The sequence below is a fragment of the Haplochromis burtoni genome, unplaced genomic scaffold (assembly GCF_018398535.1).
Source record: "Haplochromis burtoni strain Fernald_Lab_line unplaced genomic scaffold, NCSU_Asbu1 Contig_115, whole genome shotgun sequence".
Classification (NCBI taxonomy): domain Eukaryota; kingdom Metazoa; phylum Chordata; class Actinopteri; order Cichliformes; family Cichlidae; genus Haplochromis; species Haplochromis burtoni.
The window spans coordinates 34150-59872 of record NW_024582476.1 but is presented as its reverse complement, the minus strand read 5'-3'; the positions used below and the strand labels follow the sequence as shown (position 1 = coordinate 59872).

Here is a 25723-nt window from a genome sequence, read left to right as displayed (position 1 = left end):
GTGTGGGATTTATTGCTTGCAGCGGGAGTGTAGGAGCTCATCACTCTCTGGCACAGTGTGATTATCAGCTTTACAGGGCCATTGGTACATTAATGCAAGACCGACTGAAGGCTGTATAAAGTACTGTTAGAAACAGCAGGAAAGAACAGAAGTGTTTCCACAGTCATAGAACGGGTAAACAGCAGTTGCAAAATGGCCATTTATGTCCTCCCTCTTCTATTGCGCGATGCTACGGCCTTTGCACACACCTAGTTGTGCATTTTGTGTTAGGGTTACAGGTAATCTAAACGAATTCTGGAAAACAATAACACCTGTGGCAGTCTTGCAGAATCCACCCAAGATTCAGAAAATACAGGAGCGACGGAGGACAGAAAATGAGTAATGGTCTGTTTGCAGAGCTGTTGGTAGTGTGCTAGTGTGTGTGCTTCAGTGTGATGGGGGTTGGAAAGAGATGAATAGAATGTAAGATGTACAGAGGCATTGGAGTTGTGTACCTGGCTCTCTCATTAGGGAGGTTTTTCTTTGTCCTCTGCTTCACTGGGATTCATTCTTGCATGGTTTCTTTTAAAGACCAGTATGACTGACATCTCCACAGTATTTCATGGATTAGAGGTGGTTTTGTGGGCGTTTTGTGTAGGTGTGGCTGCAGATTTCTCATTTCATCTTGGTTTGTTCAACAATTTCTGAGGCGATGGCGAAATTGGCTTCAGCTGTAAACACGTATCATAAATAAATGTGTGTAAAAATATATATGCAACTGAATAGGTTGGGGAGAAAGTGATGGTTTATCCTGAGGACAGGCATTCAGAACAGGCAGCTGCAAAAAATACCACAGAAGCTCCATAGAGGTAACACGAAAATATTTTGGAAACTATAAATTCCCTGGGTCATTTATAAAGTATACTTATTGGAGATCTTTCTGCCACTCGTTTCAGTTTTAACTGAAGTGCAGTCTTACTACAGTTAAATAGGCTAAATATTTAAACTAGCACAATAAACGCAAAAATCTACATCCCAGTGTTCAGTGGAACCACAGATAATGCCGTAATCCTATTATAGTTCAGCTTAAAAGATTTTCTTAAAAGCTGTGAATACTTACGTCTTATAAATACACATTTGAAGGCTAGACATGCTTTCAAAGATATTACTTCCTGAGGATTTTGCGTGTCATCATCTTTTTCTTTTCTTTTTAATTTACACTGCCTCGTGGGGTTCCAAACTACTAAACAAGAACAAAACATATTATGGGGAGGGATGTGTAGTATGAGAGGGGATGTGTTCGTGTGGTAATTACACTGTCAGACTGGATTATTGCTTAATGAAGGCACTTACACATCAATAATAATGTGCCATGTCTAATTCCTTTAGAACTGCTGCTGTTTTGATTACCACCACTCTTTATTGAGTGGAAGGATTATCTGTTATATTTCACTGTGGCTCGTTGTTGGGGTGTTTTTGTGTTCGGCTAACATGTATCTATATGTAGCTTAATTTCTAATAAATGCTATGCCTGAAATCTTGTGCCATTCTTCATCTCTAGGGTCTCGTCTTCGCCAGGAAGACTTCCCTCCCCGCATTGTGGAACACCCTTCTGACCTCATTGTATCCAAAGGGGAGCCAGCCACTCTCAACTGTAAGGCAGAGGGCCGTCCGCCGCCTACGGTGGAATGGTACAAAGATGGGGAGCGTGTTGAGACGGATCGGGAAAATCCCCGTTCCCACCGTATGCTGCTTCCCAGTGGGTCCCTCTTCTTCCTGCGTATTGTCCATGGACGACGGAGCAAGCCAGACGATGGCATCTACGTGTGTGTGGCCCGAAACTATCTGGGCCAGGCGATCAGTCACAATGCTTCTCTGGAAGTAGCCAGTAAGTTCCTTTTAACATTTGTGTGGTTTTTTTTGTTGAGTTTTTTTGTTGTTGGTGTCTTGGCAATGCCATTAAAGAAAAAAGATGCAAAACACCAGGAGGGTTTTATATATCAGACACTGCATCTTACAAACAGGATCAGTGGAAGCAGTCAAACAACACCAAAGTATGTCTCATATCTGTAAGTGTTTGATCAAGAATTCAAAAGTTCCATCTAATACCCAGGTCCATTACCCACACGGCCAGATTTTAATCACCTAAGCTTTTATAAACATTTTAATTAAATTTTCCAAAGATAGCAGCAAATTTAATATCTACTTTAAAAGAAAGCAAGTAGCTTCTTCTCATTTGCTCACTATTTCCTCCATATAACCTTACGATAATCTACATGATTAAAGTTATTCAATTATTTGTACTAAAATGAGTGTTTATTTAAGTTTTGGGGGTTTTTTTTGGCACCTTCCAACTTAACCACTTTCATGCATCTGATTATACATGAAAAGCATCATGCAGTTCCAATCTTCTTTTTATTTTGTAACTTTCATTCCTAACTAGCTTGTTGTTGAGAGACCATAAAGGAAATTCAGACAGGTGTCAGCTGTATATTCCCAACAGGTGACAACCTCAACTTGCTGAATCATGGCTCTGAAAACAGCCAGCATGGGGAATTGCCAGTTAAACAGTCCCTTTACTGCACTATGTCACAGGCAGGAATCCATCTGCTTGCATGCAACCAATCATACGTGTGTGTTTATGTGTTATCTTGACTGTTGGAATGGACCATCTGAAGTAGAAGAGGCCAAAGAGCAAAAGGTCAGGACTTGCGAGCGTCAGAACAGGGTGTGCACATACACCGACAGTCTTTTAGGCATTTTTTGTAAGAAATACCAGGATTAGTGTGAATGAAACAGGAGTAAATAATGGCCAGAAAGTGCTGGTGACAAGGGTTAATAACCACGACCGTGCCCTCACACACTTCAGAGCTCCCCATCTTTTACTGTCAATCCCCAGTTCTGCTCAGCTGCGTCAGCTTTGCAGTGCGCTACCCAGACTCAATCTCATGGGCAGACATCAAGGTTTTCGAATAATAATACCCCTCCAGTATCTGGTTCACCTTTTGAATTATAATGAAAGAGTTGGTCAAATGCTATCATGGTAGTGCTAGATCAGCGCTCCTACCTTGAGAAGCTCAGCCCTCCAGGGATAGAGTTTATTACTTGTAGTTCACTAAATTTACTGCCAGGTTTTAAGGTCGAGGGGGAACACAGAGAGGACTTGTTGAAGCTGCCTGGATGAATTATGTCTCCCGGCTTTATCCTTCAGAGGTCACACGGATTCATGGGTCACCCTGGGGCTACATGGTAAAACAAAATGCCCTCTGGCAAATGCTGCTGAGTTAAGGTGTTTAGAAGAGAGAGGTGAGGAGCTGGGGAGTGTTAAAAAGGGGACTGACCTTACTCTGTCAAAAGTGTGTGAAGTAATTTGTTCAGCCTCTTTAGGGTAATAGTAATGGTGTAGGGTTGCTTTGTTTGAAGGAGATGCTTTCAAAAAGGTGGCAGTGGATGTGTTACAGTTTCTCTTTAAAATTCAGCTGTTTCTAAAAATTTGCGGGACTCTGCGAGATGCAGTTAAAAATGAAATACAGTGATTGGGAATTTTTTTCAATGCTGTATTTAATTAAAATACTATATGCACAGTTTCAACATCAAATGTTTGAATTTGAAGCCCGCAACACCGTGTGACTGCTCAGCAACTACGATGGTCACGTGTCGTAGTTTGTAAGAAAAATGTTTTCTCAGTCTTGCTTGATAAAGGCTTTTATCTGCTCGGCCACTGAGGGCATCCTTTATCATTTTTCTTTGTTTATCAGGGGGCTAAATGTTTTCTGTGGGTGGTAGGTCAGGTGACAGGCACCTTTACTGCCTGGATGCTGTAATATGTGCAGGAAGTGGTTTAACATTGTATAGTTTAAATAAACAAGGTCTTTCATTAAAAAAAAAAAGACAATGGGGTTCATTCACTAGCATGTGCAGAAATGTCCTTACCCTGCTAACAGAGCAAGTGCACACACAAAATTATAGTTAGATACAATAAACGTTCACACCACTGTGCATTGTGTTTGCTATCTGCAGTCTGTGTAGTGAGACACAAACTGTGCTGGTTAAAAAGAAAAAAAATGATATAATAAAAGAAAACCTATTGAGAATAAACACATTAGCTGGAAGAATGAAGCAGGTGGTGAAAGGCATCAGTACAGCATGGATTCATGCATACAACACAATATATAAATGAGATTGCAGCATATTTATTTAAGCATTTACAGGTTGCCATATATATGTCCCACACCTGGGAGGACTTGATGGCAATCACATGATGGCATGCACTTTGCATCAAAAATTAACTCAGGTCAAATGAGGTTTTTCTTTATGAACACATGACAATAGTTATTTGCTATAACATATAATATAATATTCTTTTTTACTAATGTCCCCCAAAATCATTAAAGACGTCATAGTCAATTAAGATGGCTGTCATTGTTATGCTGCCACTTTATATAATATCTGTTTTTTGAATATGTTTTTGTACTGTGATTGGAGATTGCTGGAGTACACGGACAAGAATCCCACAGAGAGATTTAGCTTTTTTCATCTCTTAGCGACAAAGAAAATGTGAGCGCTACAGTGGGAAATAATAACTTACTAAAGCCTCAACTCAATTCCAAGTGAATTTACTGTATTAAAACCATTTCTGCTGCTGTTACAATTTAACTAACATCGGGGGAAGATGATGAAAAGCTTTGAGACGGCTGACAAAAGGCTGTTGGAGGCTGACAGATGTAAAGTGATGGGAGCAGGAAAGGAGTGACAGAGACAGACTGGAACAGAAGACACGGAGGAAGAAGTATCTGTCCTTCAAGGCACAGAAGTGGAACTTGTTTGCAGAAAATTGAGGTGAAGTTGTAGAGACAGTGACAGATGTACTATGTGCTGGTGCCTGAAGCATGACCACAGGGTTGAAATACTTTGTAAGCATGCACAACATCCGCACATGCATGAGCACAGGCATACACACTCTCGTGCACGCACTGTGTAGAGGAATCCTCTCTAAAAGTGAAAGAGATGAAATTAGAAAAAAGAGGAAAAAATCTAACTTAGTTCGTATCCAATAAATGTCACTGAAGACACTCAGCATATTTTTTTGTGCCCGCAGGGACCCTAGTGGACCCTGGGAAATGAACATATGTCCTGTTGACCTCAGCCACTTGATTCAATCATGGAGAGCTTTATTGAGGTGAAGGCAAAGTCACAGCTTGTGTACTCCAAAGGTTATTGGGTAGTATAACAGTTTTAGGTTCAGTAAGAGAGAAAAATAAATGTTATTCTTAATGAAATTGGACATTGTCATTTGCTAGAGGAAAGTGAGGCTCATTGCAGGGCTGAAGGTTAAGCAGCAACACTGCAGTGATGAAGTAATGAGCCACAGGGAAAGACATCCATACAGAACCGAGACTCGTCATGCAATTAGAGCGTCCCACAAGATTTCTCTGTTTGTATATACAATTTATTGGTATATGAACTAATACATTATTCATACTATTAACAGATGTGCTCTACAGAACCATGTGTCCCCTGCTCACCAGCAGATGTTGCAACCCTGTTATTTTGACGTCATGAGTCTATATTGAAGCATACCACTTGTCATAACTTGACAGTTTACAGGAAGCTTACGAGCTGAAATTAGGGAGCATTTCATAACCCTTTTTTCAGTATGCTGTAACTCAAGAAACTATTTTTGATCTATTATTGTTAATATTTTATCTTGTTATTTTTTATATTAATATATTAATTAACACCTACTGATAGGACACACTCAATATTGTAATGTACTCTATTTTTGTTAGAAAGACACACTATGGAAAACTGTAGTAAATATGTAATAAGTATGCATAGTATCACTAATATAATATTATAATGTAATACTGGATGTGAAAATCTGCTTTAATGCTCAATATAAATGGGACCCAAATGGTGGTATTAGCTAGGTGTAGTCTACTGTGACAGTTATACCAAAGAAGCTGAAACTGAGTAGAATATCCTTTTGGTCTCAGTCATAATTATTATAGTGGGCGTCCAATGGCTGCCCACTGCTTCACTGAGTGAATGGGTTAAATGCAGAGAGCGATTTTCCCCACGGGGACCAATAAAGTACACCTTCACATAAATTGCTGATGAATTGGAGGGTTGCTGGGCCACAGAAAATATTTCTGAGCCACTGTTGGCTTGTGGCCACACTCTAGAGAGTTGTAGCTGGGAAGTCAGTGGAAGCCATATGAAGTACTAATTACACAAATGCGTTACATTAATAGACATGTCCACTGTATTATTCTCTTTGACATGGACAATGAGATATGCTTACCCCAGTCACCCTGTCAGATTGGCAGCTTGTGATGGGACCATGTCTTTTCTCTGTGGTTGAAATCTTGTGCTAAAACTGAGCAGGTTCAGGAGATACACAAGGCAGCAAAGACAGAGAGGTGGCTTCTTAGAGTGCTTGTCCCCCTCTGACTGCCCCTATCCCTTAAATGATGTCTCTTTACTTCAGATGGCTGTCACTGCCGCTGACAACATCCTGTCTCCAGTCACTCTGGATAAATGGAGTAAGAGACTTTAAGTGGCAGTAGAGTGGTATATCACAGGAACGCTGTCATTTTCGCTCCATATGGACGGGAAGCGATGTTGTTTTATAGACAACCACCGACACGTTGCGAATGGTCTTCAATTCACAGCCACAGAGCCACATATCAGTATTTATTTCTAATTGCCTGTGACAGTCTGTGGAAGCTGTGCTATCCTCTCGTTCCTGATCCTGTGTTCCGCTCCCTTATTCCCTCCCTGTTGGCCTATGGTTAGATCAGTCAGTGAATAAGTATCACACTCCAGGGACAGCTGGTTTGTGTTTACAGTCTGGAGACTGGGGGCGAGTGCTCTTCAAGTATTGTCTAAACAGTTTTAGTTGCTCTATTCCCCTCAGCTGAGCTTTTCCAAGAGCCAAGTTTGTACCAGACTGTCAGGACGTAGGGAAAGACTTTGTTTGGCTTGCAAAGGCTTGGTGAAAGGAGAAGGGAAGTAAAGTACTCAAGAGCCTCTGACAAAGACCATATGGCTCCTGGGTGTGTGGCCATATAATCATGACGCAAAAGCTAGCCCTTAGTCTGTGTCTGTGTGTATATTTTATGAGAATTGGGCTGTATATGTATGCATGCTAACCGAAACAACAGTTGGAGCGTCATGATAGAGGAAAAGACTGACCTTCACATTTTTACACTCTGGGTGATTACTGAATGACAACATTAATTGCAACCATCTTGCTTTCCATATAGTTTCTCTAAACAAAAGAATATTGTGTGTATGTGTGTGTGTCTCTGTGTATGCATGTGTGTGTGTTTAAACCAGCAGAAAGAAAAAATAAAACTGATGAATCTACTTTTATATATGATCACACATATGTCATTTAGGTTCACTGTAGGAACCCAGTTTTACGTGGCATATTGTGTATTGTAGTCATGATATGATTTTTGAATGATTTTTGTGTAGAGTTTGCTTCTGTGTGCCCATATATGAGTGGCATAAAATATATATTAGCGCATCTCTCCCTCGTTTGCCTTGCATCTCTTCATTTCTTCTCCGCCCATTAAATCATGCTAGGCAGCATTTTGCATTTAATTAATGTATTCTGCTCTAATTGTTGCCTGTTAGATACTGTTTGGCTTGTCCCATTTCCCCTGACAATAAATCCTCCCCTCGCCTTTCACGCTCTAAACAAAGAACTTTCTTGGTGGTTGGATTTTGTTGCATCCTTAGAGCAGTAATACAACCTGATTTTATCTATTTCCAATAAAACCCTGCGCTCATTGTGTCAGGTTGCTCTGATGTCATATGCCTTTTATGCTCACCCCTTTGCTGATTTGTAACTTTGCACAAGAAGCAGCATTAACATGCTTAACTGTAGCAGTGCATCTAATAAGTGAATCAATTAACAACAAAAACCCGATCATCAAGTAAAAACTTCTGACAAACCATTTACGGGCATAAATTATGATGCGTCTGCTGTGCCATTTTGCTTGTGAAACTGTCACTGTGAAAATATTAAGTGCTTGCAGCGTGTCGTAGTAATCCCGCTGTCACCAACAGAAGAGTGATGTCTGTGCACTTGCTAAGATATTAGCATTATCCATCCTCTATCTGTCACACCACAGTCACCAGCACCCACCAGTCTTATGTGTGCTCAGGGTTAATGCTAACACCCTCAGGTGCCAAACGTTTTGCCTTTTTTTCACTTTGTGTCTCATCGTATCAGCTGCTGAAAGTTGGGTGTTGTTGTGTTGAAATAAATAAAGAAATAACTCTATGCACAACTCTGACAGTCCCTTCAGGCCATTAAAATGAAAAATGAACACTCTCCCAGATGGCGGGCTGCGTAATTGTGGTTTGATGATTGTTTGTTAGTGTTTGTGAATTAAATGCCAACTTTTTGGACTATCATTAAGCACATCAAAATTCTAATGCGATCTACTAGAGGCGGGCATTTTTATTTTATTCCTGCCAAACACAATCAAATCTTATATGTTGTGAATAAATACCAGACAGCCAAATTGCTGGGAAATTCATCTCAGCGTTTATTGTTTGTTATTAACCGTCTTTGAAGCGATACAGTTTAGAAAAACAGATCCTTTCAGTGCCGTTCGCGTTTTGCTTAACAAAGTAAAATTGGGACGCCATTAGAGTAAAACGCTTAGCTTTTGCTTCAAAGGCACGTAGCTTCTCTGGTATTATAGCCATCATTGCTCATCTGAAATAGGAAACATTAATTAGTTTTTGCACAATCAAACAGTGATTTAAGATGATTAAGCTAGTTTATACCATTTCTGAATATTATATTAATTATGTAATTATTTTCTTAGGTCCCTGTTGCCAAGATACAAGATTCTGAATATAGGTTTGGTAAATTCATAAAATCAGAATTGGCTAAATACATTTGCAGTTATTTATTTAGGTGATGAAAATAAATATCACTTTCGCCACAGTAAACTGGGCTGGTCTTACTATAAAGTAAATTACATATAGTTTGAAACAAATACTGAACAAATGTTATATTTTAAACATCATTACTGAAGCACACTATAAACAAATGTGCTATAATGAGGCCGATGATCAGTGTTGACTTCAATGTAATTCAAATTAGAGTGTTACCATGATCCCATTACATTTTTGTTGAACACAGTCATGTAATGTAGTATTGTACTAATATATTAACATAGTTACATATAAAAAAAAAAAATCAACGCACCCATCTCCTGTGGCTTTGTGCTGGGATCACCCAACTTGAGATTGTGTAGAGGAATGGCAAAAGTGTGCTGGGGAACATATTTACACAAGTGGGAAAAATGAACTTATGTGATTGGAATTTCAGTTTTATTGAAAAGGATAAGAATGTGATGTTAAAGTGCAAACTAGCCACTGCTGCTAAGACATAAACCCGTACCAAGTATGTGGAAAGACAACATACTTACCTCTTTAATGTACAATCAGTAATACTTGATTTGTAAAGTTTAAATTTTACAGATTTTACAGGTTATTATCTGGCAGTGAGTGCATGTTGCTGGGTAATACAAAAGTAATGCAACAAGTAGTGTAAAAAACTACATTGTTCAGCAAAGGAACATTTTTAAGTAACATAAGGTGTAATGCTGTCACTTTTTGGAGTAACAAGCACATTTAATCAGACAACACTAATGGAGAAATAATACGAGAAACTGAGAATATCTCAGCTGAGTATTTTCACAGAACTCACACTACATAAAAGCACTGAGAGACACTTGGAATCAGAGATGTGAGCAGTTTCTAGTGCAGCAGCAGTGTAATTGACTGTGTATGCAGTGTTGTTCTACTGCTTACCCACCACAACCAACGATTCGGGTATCTTCTCTAATAGGCTGCAGATGTGGTAATTTATAACATGCAGCAAAAATGGGGGAAAAAAAGAGTGAGAGTGGGTGCATGTAGGGGGGTTGTAGGGGTGTGGTGGGTTCTCCCTGGAAAGGGGAATAATGAGATGAACAGTTCCAAGGCACCACATTCTTGTGTCTGCCTGGCTGTCAGTTCTGCATCCCCTATTTTCTGCCATTTTCTTCCTGCTTCTCCTCCTTCTGGAGCATCGTTACCTCGCTCCTGAGGGAATACTTGCCGACAGGTTTGCGAAGGAGCTGCTGTTTGCTGAGAAGCTTTGATGACCGTTAATGTGTCCTCCATTGTAAAATTGCCATACCTACTACTGTACAAACTGTATGCATGTGTGTGAGGGAGATGGTAAAACAAAGGTGTGTCTGTGTGTTTTCATGTTGATGCTCTGCTTTCCTTAGTTTTTTTTAACATTAATATTGTAGCACATGAAAAAAAAAAAAGCGAAACATTGTTGTCATTGTCAATGTTTCCAATCCCTAAAACATAATTGAATAATAACAGACAATTTTTCGTTTTACCTTTTTTACATTTTATGATATTGTTTCAAATATGTAAGTTCAATCATTTTTCCAATTAGTTGCTAGTGTGGCTGTAGTAGAAACTAAAACTCACAGCCTTTGTTTTCTTGGCTGGGTTCTTCCACCCTCACCCACAAAATAAATTCTTCTCTGTCATCAAGGCCAATTTCAGGGTCTGTGTCATGTTGTGCGAGACAGACAATTGAATGAAAGCCTTCTCCAATCTACAACAACCTAGCAATCAGGTACAAGTGTCTGCAAACACAATTGCAGTATGTGCTTACAAGTAGGCTTTCTATCCCATTGATTCTCTCAAATGTATGGCAGTATTTTATCTTGAAATGATACGGAATATGAAAAGACATTTCATAATGCAATTTCCATCTGCCAATAGATCCCTGCTCTGTTTGGCCATCCTCTCTCAATCTGTGCTTTTCTCTGTAGAGTATTTGCTTTACTGGTTCTCCCAGAATTCCCAAGGCTATCGCAGAAATATAACAAAGAGGCACAAATGCAGACAATATATTAGAAGGAACTCTGGAAGCTTAAGGAGAGGATGAAGCTGAGTTGTAAATGAAAAGTAAGACACACTGAGGAGAAACTGGAAATAATTAAAAGGATATTCTGAGTGATATGGCCTTTGGCACTGTGACTTTGTATTCATTTATACAAATATTAATGACCCTCCACCCCCAACCAACACACACAACGCACACACACACACACACACACACACACACACACACACACACACACACACACACACACACACACACACACACACACTCATTTTCATATCTTAGTGAGGACATTTCATTGACATAATGCTTTCCCTAGCCACTTACCCTAACCCTAACCATGAAAAATGAATGCCTAACCCTTAACACTGATAACTAAACCACATTTTGAGCCTCAAAAATGCTTCAAACTCTGTGGGACGCATTTTGTCCATAAGTAGCATGACAATGCTCTGTCCTCTCAAAGATGTCTAGACATGTACACACACACACACACACACACACACACACACACACACACACATTAAAAGCAGGTAATGTGCCTATAGTCAATGTGCCCCCCCACTATTTAATGAGATATGCAAAACATGTCAGAATTCAAGTCATTTTCAAAACAGCAATCTACTGGCAATTTACCACAGTCAACCATAACAACAATACTGTCATGCACCAATATTACTTTTTGGTGGAGTTTATTATAATGTCTCTTGTATTGTTGTAGTGCTTTGTTATTTTCTTGCGGTAACATGTTTTCAGGGTGTGATATCCAATTTAAATATTTGCATTGTACTAATAAACATTGGCCTCCATTTCTGCTTCATGGTTTGCTACTGAGGCAAAACGACATTTAGAGCTGATCTGTCAGATGATATTCCATCATAGTCACTTGTTTTCAAAGTTAAGGATGATAAGGAGACTTTTTAGAGCTCATTTTATGCATGTAGAGTTTATATTAATTGATCAGCTTCTGAGAAAAAAACATTAATGAATCCTGTTAGAACGGTCTATGTAATGTATGACTCCAGCACTAGTCCCCCTAGTAATGTAGTGGGGCTTTCTTGAAATGATGCGGTCAGAGTAATGAACAAATGATAGCTGTAATCTGTCAAACAATGGAAAATGACATAAATATCCCTTACATCAATCTTGCCTGGGAGTTAACTAGATGTAAAAATGTAAAAAGTACAAAGGAAAAAAAATCTCATTTTAAAAAATGGTCCAGATGAGTCCACATGACTGTGAAGGTGGCTATGGGTCATGTAAGTGCAACAACCACCTTAAGAAAAACTAAATAAATGCATGACACAGTGGGTTGAGAGTGAGAGGCAGAATGAAGTGCCAACCGCAGCTTTATGGTTTGGGAAAACAGGGCCCAGGTGTTCCCAGTTGGTGCTGACAAGCTGTGCCCTGCCCACCAGGGCGCTGGAACACATGCAGAGAAAAAGGTTGCGGGTCGGGCAGAGGCCGTCACACGTGGGTCAGTAACAGGAACGCATTTTCACTGGAAACTGATATATATGCAAAGTACCATTGTTAATCAAACTTTAAATATTGCATTTCATAGCAAAATTTACTACGTTTAGGAAAAAAGAAATCGTATTAAATACAGAAGCTTTGTTTGTACTAACATGAAATTTCAACATCTGGTCCGCACTGACTAGGTTGAAAAAAATTTTTTTTCAAATCTCTGCTTGATGGCACCACTATCTTCTAGAGCAGCATTATGTATAGCAGCAGATGAATGACAGACAGGTACGCTCTCACAACCTAATGTGCAAATTGTCTCAGCTGTAGAGTGCTAATGTTGTTTGCTTTTAACAATACCTACACAAATTTATTTGAATTTTCCACTGAGAAAATACAACAAAAAAAGAGCACATGCTTCCTTTGTTTCTCAGTATGAGATCATAGTTAAATATTATTAACCTTCATTCTTGATATGAGAGACAAGGGAGATAATACCACCAAGATCAAGTCAACCTAGAGAGTTAAGATATAGACGGCTGGCTCGTGCTTTTTGATAGTTTTACTACTTCAGTGAGATGTGTATTCTCTTAGATCTCACTATGCATGTCAAGTCTGAATGGGTCTCATGATACAACTGAGTGTCTGAATTTCATATTGACTGTAAGCAAACCTCCTCCTGGCAGGTTCTACATCTTCTCATGAAAGATTCACATGCTGATAAGAATTTTCTTCCAAGCTCCATATTCCTATATTTTATCCCAGTGGCTTCCAAGCAGAGCTGGTTAATTATAAGCCCACTGAATTCATTTGGAGTGAACAAATTGAGCCAGGTTTCATAGCTGGACTGATAATTGGATTGATCAGGTACTGGGAGGCAAAATCTCCCTCATCTAATTTAGTGCTGTGGATAAATAGTGCATTGACATAGAAAATGTTGAAATGTACCATTTTTTTCGTGTCCGCTTTTTGCATTCTCAGTACCATTACTTGATTGTCCAAGATTTAAAAAAAAATGGAAAGCTCCACATCCCTGCTGAGACTCCTGTGAACAACAAGATTCACTTTTTCTGTTTTTGCTCCGGGTTGGCATTTCAATACATCCCCCTCCCCCTTATGGGCCTTCATCAAACCAATCTATGTCATATATGCCATGAAAAATGTCTCGCTAAAGGTCTTGAACTGAAATGTCGAGAGACAAGAACACATATACAACCACCTGTCATGCACGTCTTTTTTCACCCACTCTCTGCTTTGTGTGAGAGGCTTCTCAAGATGAGTGCTTGTTTAATTGACAGCTGCTTCACTAACTGGTTCCCTTCACTGACAGATGAGGAAGTTTTTAGACTAATAGCCATTGGACACCTGCACCTCTTGTCAGCTTTCCTTGAGGTTTGTTGACACCGTGTGCGGAGACAGCGACTGTGATGCAGGAGTGCTGTCAGTCTGATGTCTTACACTCTTGCTGTCGCCCTTTTTTTTTCTCCTCACATTCGTGCGATTTATAAATAGATGCTGAAAGCATGTGGTGTTCTTTTATTGTTGGAATACATTTTTTTTTAATGTCTGTATACAATACAATTTTGATTGCTTTAAATTGTTCACAATGACAGAACTACAGATATCATTCCTTCTCTCCTTGCTGGCTTTTTCTTATATGAACAGAGCTCAGCCTCTGGGTAAGCCTCTCTGCCTTCTCTAGCCAGTGCTGCTCTGTTGGCATTGATTATCTCAGACCCGAGGTCTCCACTGTGTGTGCACCATATGTGTTTATGTGTTTCTCTGTCTCCAGCATTGCTGCATGCTGAGAAGGCAGATATCTCCAGAGGCACTGTAATAGAGCAGATACTATTGCCTGCCTCGCTTTGCCATGGGGGGAGTTGGAGGTGGTGTTGGATACTAGGGAGGAATGAAAAGGGAGAAAAAAATAGGGTAGAGGGCAAGGGATGAGAATATCTGATGCTTGCTTAAAGATACATATGAAATCCTATCTGTTTGATAAGCCTGTTTACTCCACATTTCACACCCATGACTATATCGTGTGTCTTCAAGAGACATTGTAAATGTTGTGTACTTGTCTCGGTCTGGATCAGTGGTCGGTTTGCTGCCATTCATTTTGACATTATACATCTTTCATGTGTGAACTTAAGTAACAACTGAAAGATTGAGATTGTAGAAGAAGATTCAGTTCAATCAAATATTATTTATACAGCACCAAATCACAACAACAGACACCTCAAGGTGCTTTAGATTGTAAGGTAGACCCTACAATAACAAATACAGAGAAAAACCCAACTATTATATGACCCCCTATGAGCAAGCACTTTGGCGACAGTGAGGGGAAAACACTTTTAACAGGAAGAAACCTCCAACAGAACCAGGCTCAGGGAGGGGCGGCAATCTGCTGTGACCGGTTGGAGTGAGAGAAGGAAGACAGGATAAAAGATGCTGTGGAAGAGAAACAGAGGTTAATAACAAGTATAGTTCAATGCAGACACACATAGTGAGTCAGAAAGGTGATTGAAGAAGAAATACTCAATGCATCACGGGAATACCCCAACAGCCTAATCACCTGGTCCAGCCCTAACTATATGCTTTAGCAAAAGCAAAGTTTTCCGCCTAATCTTAAAGTAGAGATAGTGTCTGTCTCTCGAACAGAAAGCTCCAAACTGAAAGCTGGTTCCACAGAAGAGGGGCCTGAAAACTAAAGGCTCTCCCTCCCATTCTACTTTTAAATACTCTAGGAACAACAAGTAAACCTGCAGTGCGAGAGCGAAGTACTATACGTCATTAAGATAAGATTGGGACTGATTATTCAAGACCTTGTATGTGAGGAGCAGGATTTTGAATTCAGTTCTGGATTTAACAGGGAGCTTCACTCTCTGTGATACGAGGGTGTGACAGAAGTACAGACACTGCTCCAAATTAGAAGGGAGTTAAGGTACTCTGGCCATCTGATTAGATTGCCTCTAGGTGCCTCCTATTGAAGGTCTAAACTGGGCATGGTCAGCTGGGATGAAACCTCAAAATTGGCTGAGAATCTGGTAGAGAGTTTATATCTCCAAGTTGGAATGGGAGTGCTTGGGAATACCCAGCGATGAGCTTGAGAAAACTGCAGGGAACGGGGATGCCCGGCTTTTCCACTTTCCCTATTGCTACCAAGACATTAGGTTAAAGATGTACGCCTCACTGTTTTAAGATGTTCATCTCTGAAATGTTTTCATCTGTCCTAATGATGTAAAAAAGAAATCTGTTTGTAGAGTACCAACACAAAAGAAAAAGTATATTTATAATGTTCATGAATTAGTGTCCTTAACAGGACAGTTTCAGGACAGAGCAGAGTTTTAGAAGAAGCAGACCAAAACTGTGGTTAATGATTTTTTGGATAATACAGAATATAGTTCCAATGCAATGAGTAATGTTCTAGAAAGATATGTTGCTCTTGAGGTTTCATTATCTAGTATTTTCAGCGCTGTGAGCCTAACTACGAATTATACAGTATTTCCCTCCACTGCACTGGGCTGTAGCAGAAATCTCACAGCCAGTTATTCCCTGTAGTTGTTTGAGAACAGTTTGTTGTAAAGACAAAATGTAGGCAAGGTTGGTTATTGAAGTCAGAGGCATGTGCTTGATTGAACATTTTCTTTGCAATTCATTTCCTTTATTAGGAATGCATAACTGTGAGACTTATCTGTGTTTCATTTCTGTGTGTGAAGACCTTTATGTAGTTAAAGGCAACAGTGCCACTTGGTAACTCTGGTACTGAATTGCTTTTGGGAAAGTAAAGTGGAAGATGCTGTATGCACTCATGAACACACAGCAGGACATGTGGTGTACATTGTTTACAGTATACACAGTCTGCTGTTCAATAGTACTCCTTGTCACTCCCATTTGGTTTCTGAACAGAGCGACAAGCTCAAAAACACCAGGACTTTAACAGCCCATGCATGTTAGTCAGTACGCTTCAATGAAAGCTATTAAACATGGGCTACCTTCACCACAGACACCTACTGGGTCTAATCAAGGGTTTCAGTCCCAGTAAGGCTCACTGTTCTTTGCCTTGTAAATTACTGTAAGACTACCGTAAAGGTATGTTGACCTCCCTCTTTTTATTCGAACCCCCAAGCAATTGCATATTTATGTCAAGCAGAGCGGAAGAAAACAGCGTGTCCAACAACAAACCAATTAATTTGGACACATGCTGCCAAATGAGACAGTGAATTGAAATTAAGAGAATGGAAATCAACCAAGGCTAGATTTAAAAAAATAAAAGCCTTTGTATGACGTGGAATGGTGCGCTTCATTGTGTGTGGGAGTGGGGGACTGGAGCATGAATGATATTTTACTCTGACCTCGTCTCAATGCTAATTCTCTCCTCTTTGTGTCGCTTTTTTCTCTCTGCTGCCTATAGAGACATAAAAGACTCTCAACAGACTGTGAAGGACATTATTTAATTTTAGCCCACAATGCAAAAAGTGTCTTCCCAGAATAAGGTTATCCCTACCCCTAACTGCTCTCTTTCACATTTCTTCCTATTTGGATCAGGACAGTGCTGAGTCTGCTTAGAGCCAGACAGCTGGAGGGATTACAATGAACTAATTATAAGCTATCTATCCATAATTGCAGCAGATTATGCTATTATTCATACACAGCTTAGCTGCATAAAATGCTCTAACCGCCATCACACTACGTAGCATATATTGCTATGTATTATTCATTATTTGCACAGCTAAAACTAAATACCACATTTCAGTTCGAGTAGCCTTAAGGGTAAAGGATAACCAAATCTCATTACCGTATTACAGCTTTTTTCTCAGTCTGTAACATATCATTGATGACTCGATTAGGCTCATACATTGTGGGCACTGATGTGCAGAAATGAGGAAATGATACTGTCCATTCAGGTTATTGTTTTTGGAGACGTGCATGATTTGACTTCTAGGCTTAAGGTAATAAATAGAGTGTCAAGGAAAGCATTACAGCTTAACTTGTCTAAGCAATCCTGTCATCTCCTGTACCCCCTTACTTCCTTTGTTTATGTAATAATTGTTTAAAAAAAAAGTGGACTGGAGAAAACTACAATACAGTGCAAAAGTGAAGCAACTCCTCATTTCCCATTTTTTGTCTTCTACAGAGCCAGACTTTCTTGGATTTTTTTAATGTGGTCTTGAGCAATAGTTCCTAAGGCTCTCTGAAGTTTTTCTTTGCATATCTACTGCTTTTTCACTAATTTTCAGTAGGATAGTGTGCAGGGTGAGGAAATTGGATAAGTGGAGGCCAAAAGAAGAAGTGGTAAGTCTTACAAAAACTATCAACAGTATCCGAGGCCTCATCAGAAATGTTCTGAATGGAAGGGTGGCTGTCAAGAAGCCCTTTATGAAGACATGAAAGAGCAGGAAAGGCTGAGGTATGCCAAATTACACAAGAACTGTTCTGAAAATCAGTGGCAAAAGGTCTTATGGAGTGATGAATTCGTGTTTAAAAGTTCTGACTCCAATCGCCAATCAACATGTACCAAGTAGGTCAAGAGAGGTGCAATAGTGAGTGTCTACAGCCATCACTGGAAGATGGTTTGGGGCTTCGTTTGTACAAGTCATGTTGGGGATCTTGTTGAAATTGATGGAATTATGAATGCTACTGTAATATCCACCTTTTGATCCACCAGGAAAACACGGATGCCAAACAAGCTGCCAATTCAATAGAAGTATACCTTGATAGAAAACACACAATGGGGCCTGTAATTAAGCAGTGTTATCTTGACATGGAATCAAACAAAAGGCAGTGAACATCCAAAGAAGAACTTTGAATGTCCTTCAGGAAGCCTGGAGAACTATTCCTCAAGACTTCTTCAAGCTAAGAAAGCTTGGATAGTACAGTTCAGGCTTTCGCGGAAGAGTAAATGTGCTTATATTGATTTTCAAACTCTGCTTTAGTCTTTCCATGTATGTTTGTGCTAATCAATTGTGACATCAGGTTTCCATTTTTCTAGCAACATTTAAAGAAATTAGGTGTCGCTCAAGAAATTTGCATGGTGGTGTACAATTTCTTTCTGTGTGGAGTTTGCATGTTCTCCCCGTGTTTGCGTGGGTTCTCTCCGGGTACTCCGGCTTCCTCCCACCGTCCAAAGACATGCAGCTTGTGGGGATAGGTTAATTGGATAATCAAAATTGCCACTAGGTGTGAATGTGAGTGTGAATGGTTGTCTGTCCCTATGTGTTAGCTCTGCGACAGACTGGTGACCTGTCCAGGGTGTACCCCGCCCTATGACAGCTGGGATAGGCTCCAGCGACCCTGAAAAGGATAAGCGAATGGATGGAACCTTTAGATTATTGAATAAGAATAAAAGAGTCACAAATGCTATATCGGAGTAAAAGAGAAAATATTTCAAGAAGCCTAACTATTGGTTGAACCTTATTGGTTGGAACAATAATTATCAAGCATTCTTTAACAGCTTTGTTAGCATGGCCAAATATTAAGATTGAAACACCAAACAAAGAAAAAAGAAGCAGGTTTTTCTCATCTCCGGTTGTTTTGGAAGAAAAAGATTGAGAATAATTGATCTGGTGGTCTTAGGCGTTACTTTAGTTATCAGCAACAAAATGCCTACCTCTTTTCTGCTTCTTTGTATGGCTCTTGTTTATGACTTTGCAGATTTGCTCTGGTTCTTTCTGCAGAACCAGAGCAAAATCAATCCCCTGCCTCAGAGCCTTGTGTCCTTAGTGACCACATTGACTAAACTTTGCTTTCAGCATCCCAAAAAACTCATTTTACTAGTGAGATCATACCCACTTACCCAAGTTACAAAGCAGAGAAAGCACTTGAGGGTTTCAGTGGGAATGGAATAGATGCCATTTGCCCTTCTACAATTCACTGTGTAATCAAAATGATTTTTGTGCTGCTACAGTATTTAAAGAAAAATGATTACCACATTATAAAATATTGGTTGTAGTCATATTTGAATATCAGCCAAAGATCTTATTGTGTGATCTTCTGCTTTTGAGACATAAGTTTTACAGCTGCCATAGAAGTGCAGAAAAGACCAAATATACCATGTAAGCTAATCATTATTGAATAACCTGACAAAACATCTGTGATATCAGAACTTGTGTATACATCATTTCAGTCTCATGCTACTTTTGCTTACTTTTCTATAATTGTCCTGTATGGCGAGTGGGATAAGGAAAGGAATGGTTGGTAACATACCAGTAAAAGAGTCTTGGCTAAACATCGAGAATGATTCACAAATGACCAACAACTCTAACTACCCCAGGAGATTAACAACACCAGACAGAAATTTGTCCTTTGCGTAGGCTTCAATGGGATTAGAGGCAAAGTGAATATTTGCAGAGTATGGTACTGTGTGTTTGCGTGTCCTTCCATCCATCTGCATCCCTGTGTTTCCAGGCTGACAGTATGTTGTTTATCAACCTGGCTGGTTTTTAAAATAATCTATTTAGCAGTATGTTCACTTTGCTCCCTCCTACCTCCTACCCATCAGAGCAGCTGTCTCTGTGCACATGGTGCAGCAAGCCAACCTTAACGTTTTCTTTGCACTGCTGCTAAAACCAATTAAATTTACAGCAAAGAATTCGCCAGATTCTAAAGCTCAGCCCGCCCCGCCCTCTTTCTTTCCCCCTGGTGTGTGTATTCATGTGTGCATCTGTGTTTGCATGCCACCAAGGGCAATGTTAAGAGCTGATCAGGTGGGAATGTGACATACTTTCAGCTTGTGTGTGCGCCTGTCTGTTTGCTAATCCATATGGGCGCAGCACTAATTAAATCCAGAGGCTCAGCCATTCACACCAGTGACTGCTTGGCACTGAGCAAAAAAAAAAAAAAAAAAAACTGCTGGTGTTCTGTCAGGTAATATGACAAAACCAGCAGGGAGAGTTTTAGTGAGCGTGTGTGTTGATGTCAGTGAAGCAGACCAGGGTGTCGTTTTTGGGCTGCAAAATGATTTTGTTTGCGTACAGAGGGAGCAAGCTCATCTATAGAGGCGGAAACATTAATTCTAGTCCAGTGTTTGTAGATTGAACAGTCAGATTGGCAGCTGATGATGTAGGTATTTGTGTAAGAGGAAAGCTTGTGTCAGCAGGGTTAATAGCAGAAGGGGACATCATGTCACACGAGGCACCTCTCGGCTGAGCCAAGCCGGTCAGAGTCACAGAGACAGACTGGCTTGTCTCTGGAAGTGGATGCCTCACTCAGCAATTTCCAGGCCTTATCAAATCTAACCAGTATAAATGTTGCCTTCTCGCTTCCCTGACCTCCCTGACTCCCTAAAGCTTTTTCCAGCCTTCTTCCATCTCCACAGTAGAAACTTATTACTGGGGTTATAAGTGACATGTTTTTGCCCCCAGATTTATTTTCTGAGTGCATCCTTTCTATTTTGCTTTCTCTCTCTCTTTTCTTTTTTAGCAGGAAATGCTTTGCTGTTGTGTGCAGATGCTGTGAGTAATGGCACTTCTCTGAAGGGATTCTATAATGTCTTTTTGATGTGTTTCTCGCTTTCTTTCGTTTCTTTTTTAATCAGGAATGTGTTCGTGTACTCTACACATTGTGCGATATGCTTGATTAGCCTGCTTGTGAGGGCTAATGTGTTGGTTTATTGGCATTGTGTTAACCGGATAAAGATTTATGGGGGGCAGGCCAGCATGTGTTCTGCAGTTCACACAACACATAGATAAATAAAGGGAAATTGTGTCCATTTGTCACTGTCTCGGGCTGCTCGGGATGCCGTCTACCTGTGGAGTGCCGAGCCCAGCAGAGATGTGACAGTTTGTCCTTGTCGGTCTGTTATCGCGTTGTCTATCACGCCGACACCTGTAAGCTTGTTGCAGCCTCCTGCCTGCACTCCTATTGGTTCACTACTCCGAGGCAGAGGGCTACAAGGCTTGTTTGAACTCCTGCTGTTTGTGCTTGTACATTTTTAGAAGAGTTATCTCTGGCTAAATTTGTCGCTGTAATGAAGAGCTACATGGAACAGAAAACCAGCAGGATCAAGATCCATAGTTTCTATATTTTTGAGGTGGGAATTATTTGTACACACTTTTTTTTTTTCCAAATTCAGCACAGAGAGTCATTTTTTGATTGGCATTTCAGCTTCTTAAAATAACTAGATGGAGAAAGTGGATCCTTTATGTGTGAAAGTATTGCAGCTACTTGTGTCTCCAACTCCACCGGATGATTTGCTTCAATTAACTTTTTTTTTTTTCAGTATTTCTCCCAGACCACAATCTATCTGTAACCTCAGTACAGTGAAGCATAAAAATAAACTTTAATTGAGTCTGAATTCTCTGACTCTTCAGTGACAACGATTTGCAAACATATTACTTTGTCAATCAAAACGGTATTACTAATGCCCTTAACGTTTCTAACAAAACATATTTGCGGCAAATTAGTACTGTGAAAACATAATTTCTAGGAGACGGGATTGTTTACTAAGCGGAATCCTCCTGTTATTTCCTCGGGGATATAAGTTATGGCACAAAATTGGGGGAAAAAAGCTTCTCATGCACAATATTTGCTGAGTTTATCAGAAGCAACAGCAGTTTCTTGGGAACATGGAATAACTGGGTAAGTATCAAGTTTAATGGTAGCTTTCATGACTGCATGAACAGAGGAAAGTTAAACCTAAGCAGTTTTATTTTTTAAAAAAAGAAAAAAAGCTGCATGACCCCTTATTAGTTAAAGATTAACAAATAAAAGAATAAGCAAAGAAAAAACTCTTCAAGTTAAAACATTAATTTTAAGGTTTTTATTTGAGATATCAGACACTGCACTGTGAAGGGTTCTTTTTGCTTTCGTGTTCAGCAGTTTTCAATTCATTTTTTTGTACCCCCCTTTTTCATAGATGGAGTAGAGAGACACTGAAGCAGAGACAAACATGAAGCCACAGTGCAGTTGTGCGGTTTACTCTGGTATTCTGCAGACACTGGATCCATTAGGAGGGTTTTCAGGGTGGGGGGTGGAGAATGCACAACAGAACTGGAAGAGAAAATGAGGAAAGCTCAGGCCTAAAAAAAAAAAAATAACAGGGAGGAAAATCTAGCCTTGCCGAAAGACTTTACAGCAGGTTTGAAGTAGAGGAAAAGAAAAGAAGATAGGGAGGAACAAAGCCCTGGGAGATTGTGAGATGGCTTAGAGGAAACAAAAGGAGATGAGAGTAAGTAGAGATTGAAGTTAGAAGACAGGAAAACACAAGGGGGGGAATGAAAAGTGATGAGGGTGTATGCAAGGGTAAGATGGAGAGATGAGAGAAGGAGAGCTGGTGGGTGGCTGATTCAGCTTATCTTTGCGATGATGGGGAATCACAGGCACATGGCAGGACCTGCATAAGAAAAATCGCAAATGAAGAATGTTTGCAACTTTCGACATCACATTACAGCAAAGCGCCATCAAGAAATATCCAGGTGTGAACTTGTCTTAACCAAAATTGCTAATGACTCACACCACTGACCCTGTTTTGGCCTGCTAATTTGCACACACGCAGTTAGATGAGTCACCTAATGTTAAAGCAGAATAAATGCAGGCATTTATTTCAGCAGCGCTTATTCGTGGGATACCTCACCCTAATGAAAAGGCAGAATATCTGCATGCACACTTAGTGATCTTTCCTGTGGTGCCCAAATTATACCCTCCTCCCCTGTCATCGCCAGAGCCTTGCACACCACCGGGTGGGAGTTTCACAGTATTGGAGGCTTGGCATACCTGGAGGTTAGCGTCTTCCGACAGCACATCAGTCAGTCATATTTAAGTGGAATCAAACATCGATGGATGAGTGTCTGTAGCCACGGGGCTGTAAGCAGTGTTTGTGATGGAGAGCAAATGACAGGCGCTGTATTCACAGCATTTTCCAAAGCGCTTCATGTAATTACGGACAGTCCTCAAGGATGTTCTTCTGCTCACTTTGTTCACTTTCGTACGAACATTCCCACATGCAAATGCCCACTCTTCCCAATTACTCCTCTGACCACGACATCAAACGGAATGAGCTATCAGAGACGAGCTCTGCGAAGCGTTCCAATATAAAAATATTTTCTTCGTATAATCACATTTTTCTCATCCCTTTCCATATCGTTTTGGAGCCTTCTCCCTTTTCCCTCCCCCACACCTATCCATGGACTCCAATCGTCAGAAAGACAAATTACCCATTGGGCTGCTCTTTTAGCTGTGCTTTCTGTACAATAATCAATTTGAGGTTGAGGGAAAGGAGAAGGCTAGAAAAACGTGAAATTATTCATCAGGGTCTCTCAGTAGCGGGGTTGAAGCGGTGCGGGGGATGGTAGGGGCTATGTTGTCCTCCACGAGAGATAATTAGGAAGAAGACCAGAAAGCAGAATTAAGGGGAGGACTGCAGGCCACAGTGAAGGCAGGGCGGGGGGAGACTAGAGATTGAGAGTAGTTGGTGCAGAGAGCAGTTTGTCGGGATATTTGGAAATCTTGAGGTGGTGTTTGGCTTGTTGTCCCAGCAACAGACAGATACACAAGGCAGAATGGAGGCTAGACAGCTGCGACTAGCGATGAGTGAAGGGGAACTGTGAGGAGGAGGACGAGCTATGAGGGGAGCATGGCTTTGAGTTAGCTTCAGTTAAACGAGTCAGGAGAAGAGGATAGGAGCGTGCACAGAAAAAAAATGAGCCAGGCTGTGTCTCATGACAAGTGTTTATTCAGAGTCCTCTTGTTTCCTACCAATTACGGGGCTGGGGGCCGCTTCGGCACAAATCCTCCTGGTTGTCTTCCCTCCTGTGCTCCATTTGCAATTTTGGATCACTTAAACATCTTGACCATGGATGTTTACATACGTGTCTTTACTCTTTGAGTCTACCTGTCTGGCATTTTGACACATGTGCTTAACATATAAATGTGTGCGTAATTATCGCTTTCATGTGTTTAGTTATCCTTTGTGTGTTTATCTCACGTTAATTACTTGTATTATCTGGAAACCTGCGTTTGCTCTGTTCTGATCTGTACCCTTCCCCGTGCTGCTGCAATGACCCAATTTCCCAAGAGGGATCATTAAAGTTTCATCTTTCACCCCTCATTCATTTCTCTTCCCATTCATTCCTCCCTGGCGCAGCTCGGTCCAAACCAAACAAGCTTGTCGTAATACCCGATTTCTGTTCCCATTCCTACTCTAAATTACTGGTTTTTAGCTTCGTCATGAGTTGAAGGGCTTCTAAGTGCCAAAGACTACTGCTCCTAGGCTGTTTTTTCCCCTAAACCATTAACAGTGCATAGATTTTATTTGTGCATCACTTATTAGGTTTTAAATGATAATTTATTTCATTTCTGATGACCTCTGGCAGTTCATGGTAATAAGGTGTTTAGATATTTATGTTTATCCAGTGCTATTTTTTTGGTGGAAAGCCCTTTTTCCAGAAGAATAATTTTTTTAAAGATAGAAAAAAAGAGAGAAATGCTTGCAAAGCATGACTGAAGCACCGATGCTTGCCAGAACATCCTATTATCAATATCTGACACCTGATACGAAGCACTAAATGGATGTAAATCAGCCAATGATTCGTTTTTCCCCCACTTTTTGCTGCATCTTTTCACACATCCTTCAGTTACGCGGAAATTATCGATGGTGCAGTGTCAAACCTTTCGTGTCTTGGGTTCGTGTAATTCTGCTATCACTTCATGCAGTGTCAGCATCTTTGCATGTTCTTAAACCGCAGTTTCTCCTGTTTGAATGAAAGCATGGGCTCTGGTGTGTTGTGGTGCATAATGTATATCTGTCAGTCACTGTAATATCCTCTGGAATATAATGCTGTAGTCTCAAAATATTTGCGTGAACACCATCCGTTGTTCCGTCTCGTACTTTTCTCTGATTTATATTAGGCTTTTTTTTCTTCTCTTTTCTTTTTTTCCTGGCACACCACAGTGCATTACATATTTGCCCACAGCCTCTTTCTCTCCTGGGCCTTGAGTTGTCTCTCAGATTGATGATGAGGGAGAGACTAGGGCACCTCTGGGTACATTAAGATGCAGAACATAGCTGTAACTATGAATGTGTATATTGCGTGTGATTTGTGTGTGTGTGTGCATGTGTGTGAGAGTGCGTGTGTGTTTTAACACATAACTCCTGCATATTTTGGCACCTGCCTCACCATAAAGCAAACAGTGACTACAAAGTTGTCTTATCCAGTGCTACAATGACTATACCTCTTTGTTTCTTTGTGTCTATATCTCCACTCTCCTGCTTCTGTGTCTTTGTCTGGCTCACTTTTCTCTTTGTTACAATACATTGCCCTCCCCACTACCAGCTCTTCCTGATCCTCCTCCTCCTCGCTTTGTGACCTAGGTGCACTCCTCCCTTGGAGCATCTCTCCT

At 40.4% G+C, this 25723-nt stretch overlaps 1 protein-coding gene across 5 annotated transcripts in view; it reads left to right on the top strand.

The window, feature by feature from the left end:
* The window catches only part of LOC102308911 (roundabout homolog 1), a gene marked incomplete at its 3' end in the record, with an annotated part of 86989 nt that overhangs the window by 34044 nt on the left and 27222 nt on the right, over positions 1-25723 (top strand). For all 5 annotated transcript variants that reach the window (XM_042223577.1, XM_042223575.1, XM_042223576.1 and 2 more), the window contains 1 exon segment: positions 1541-1867. In XM_042223577.1, the coding sequence (XP_042079511.1) occupies positions 1541-1867 (327 nt within the window).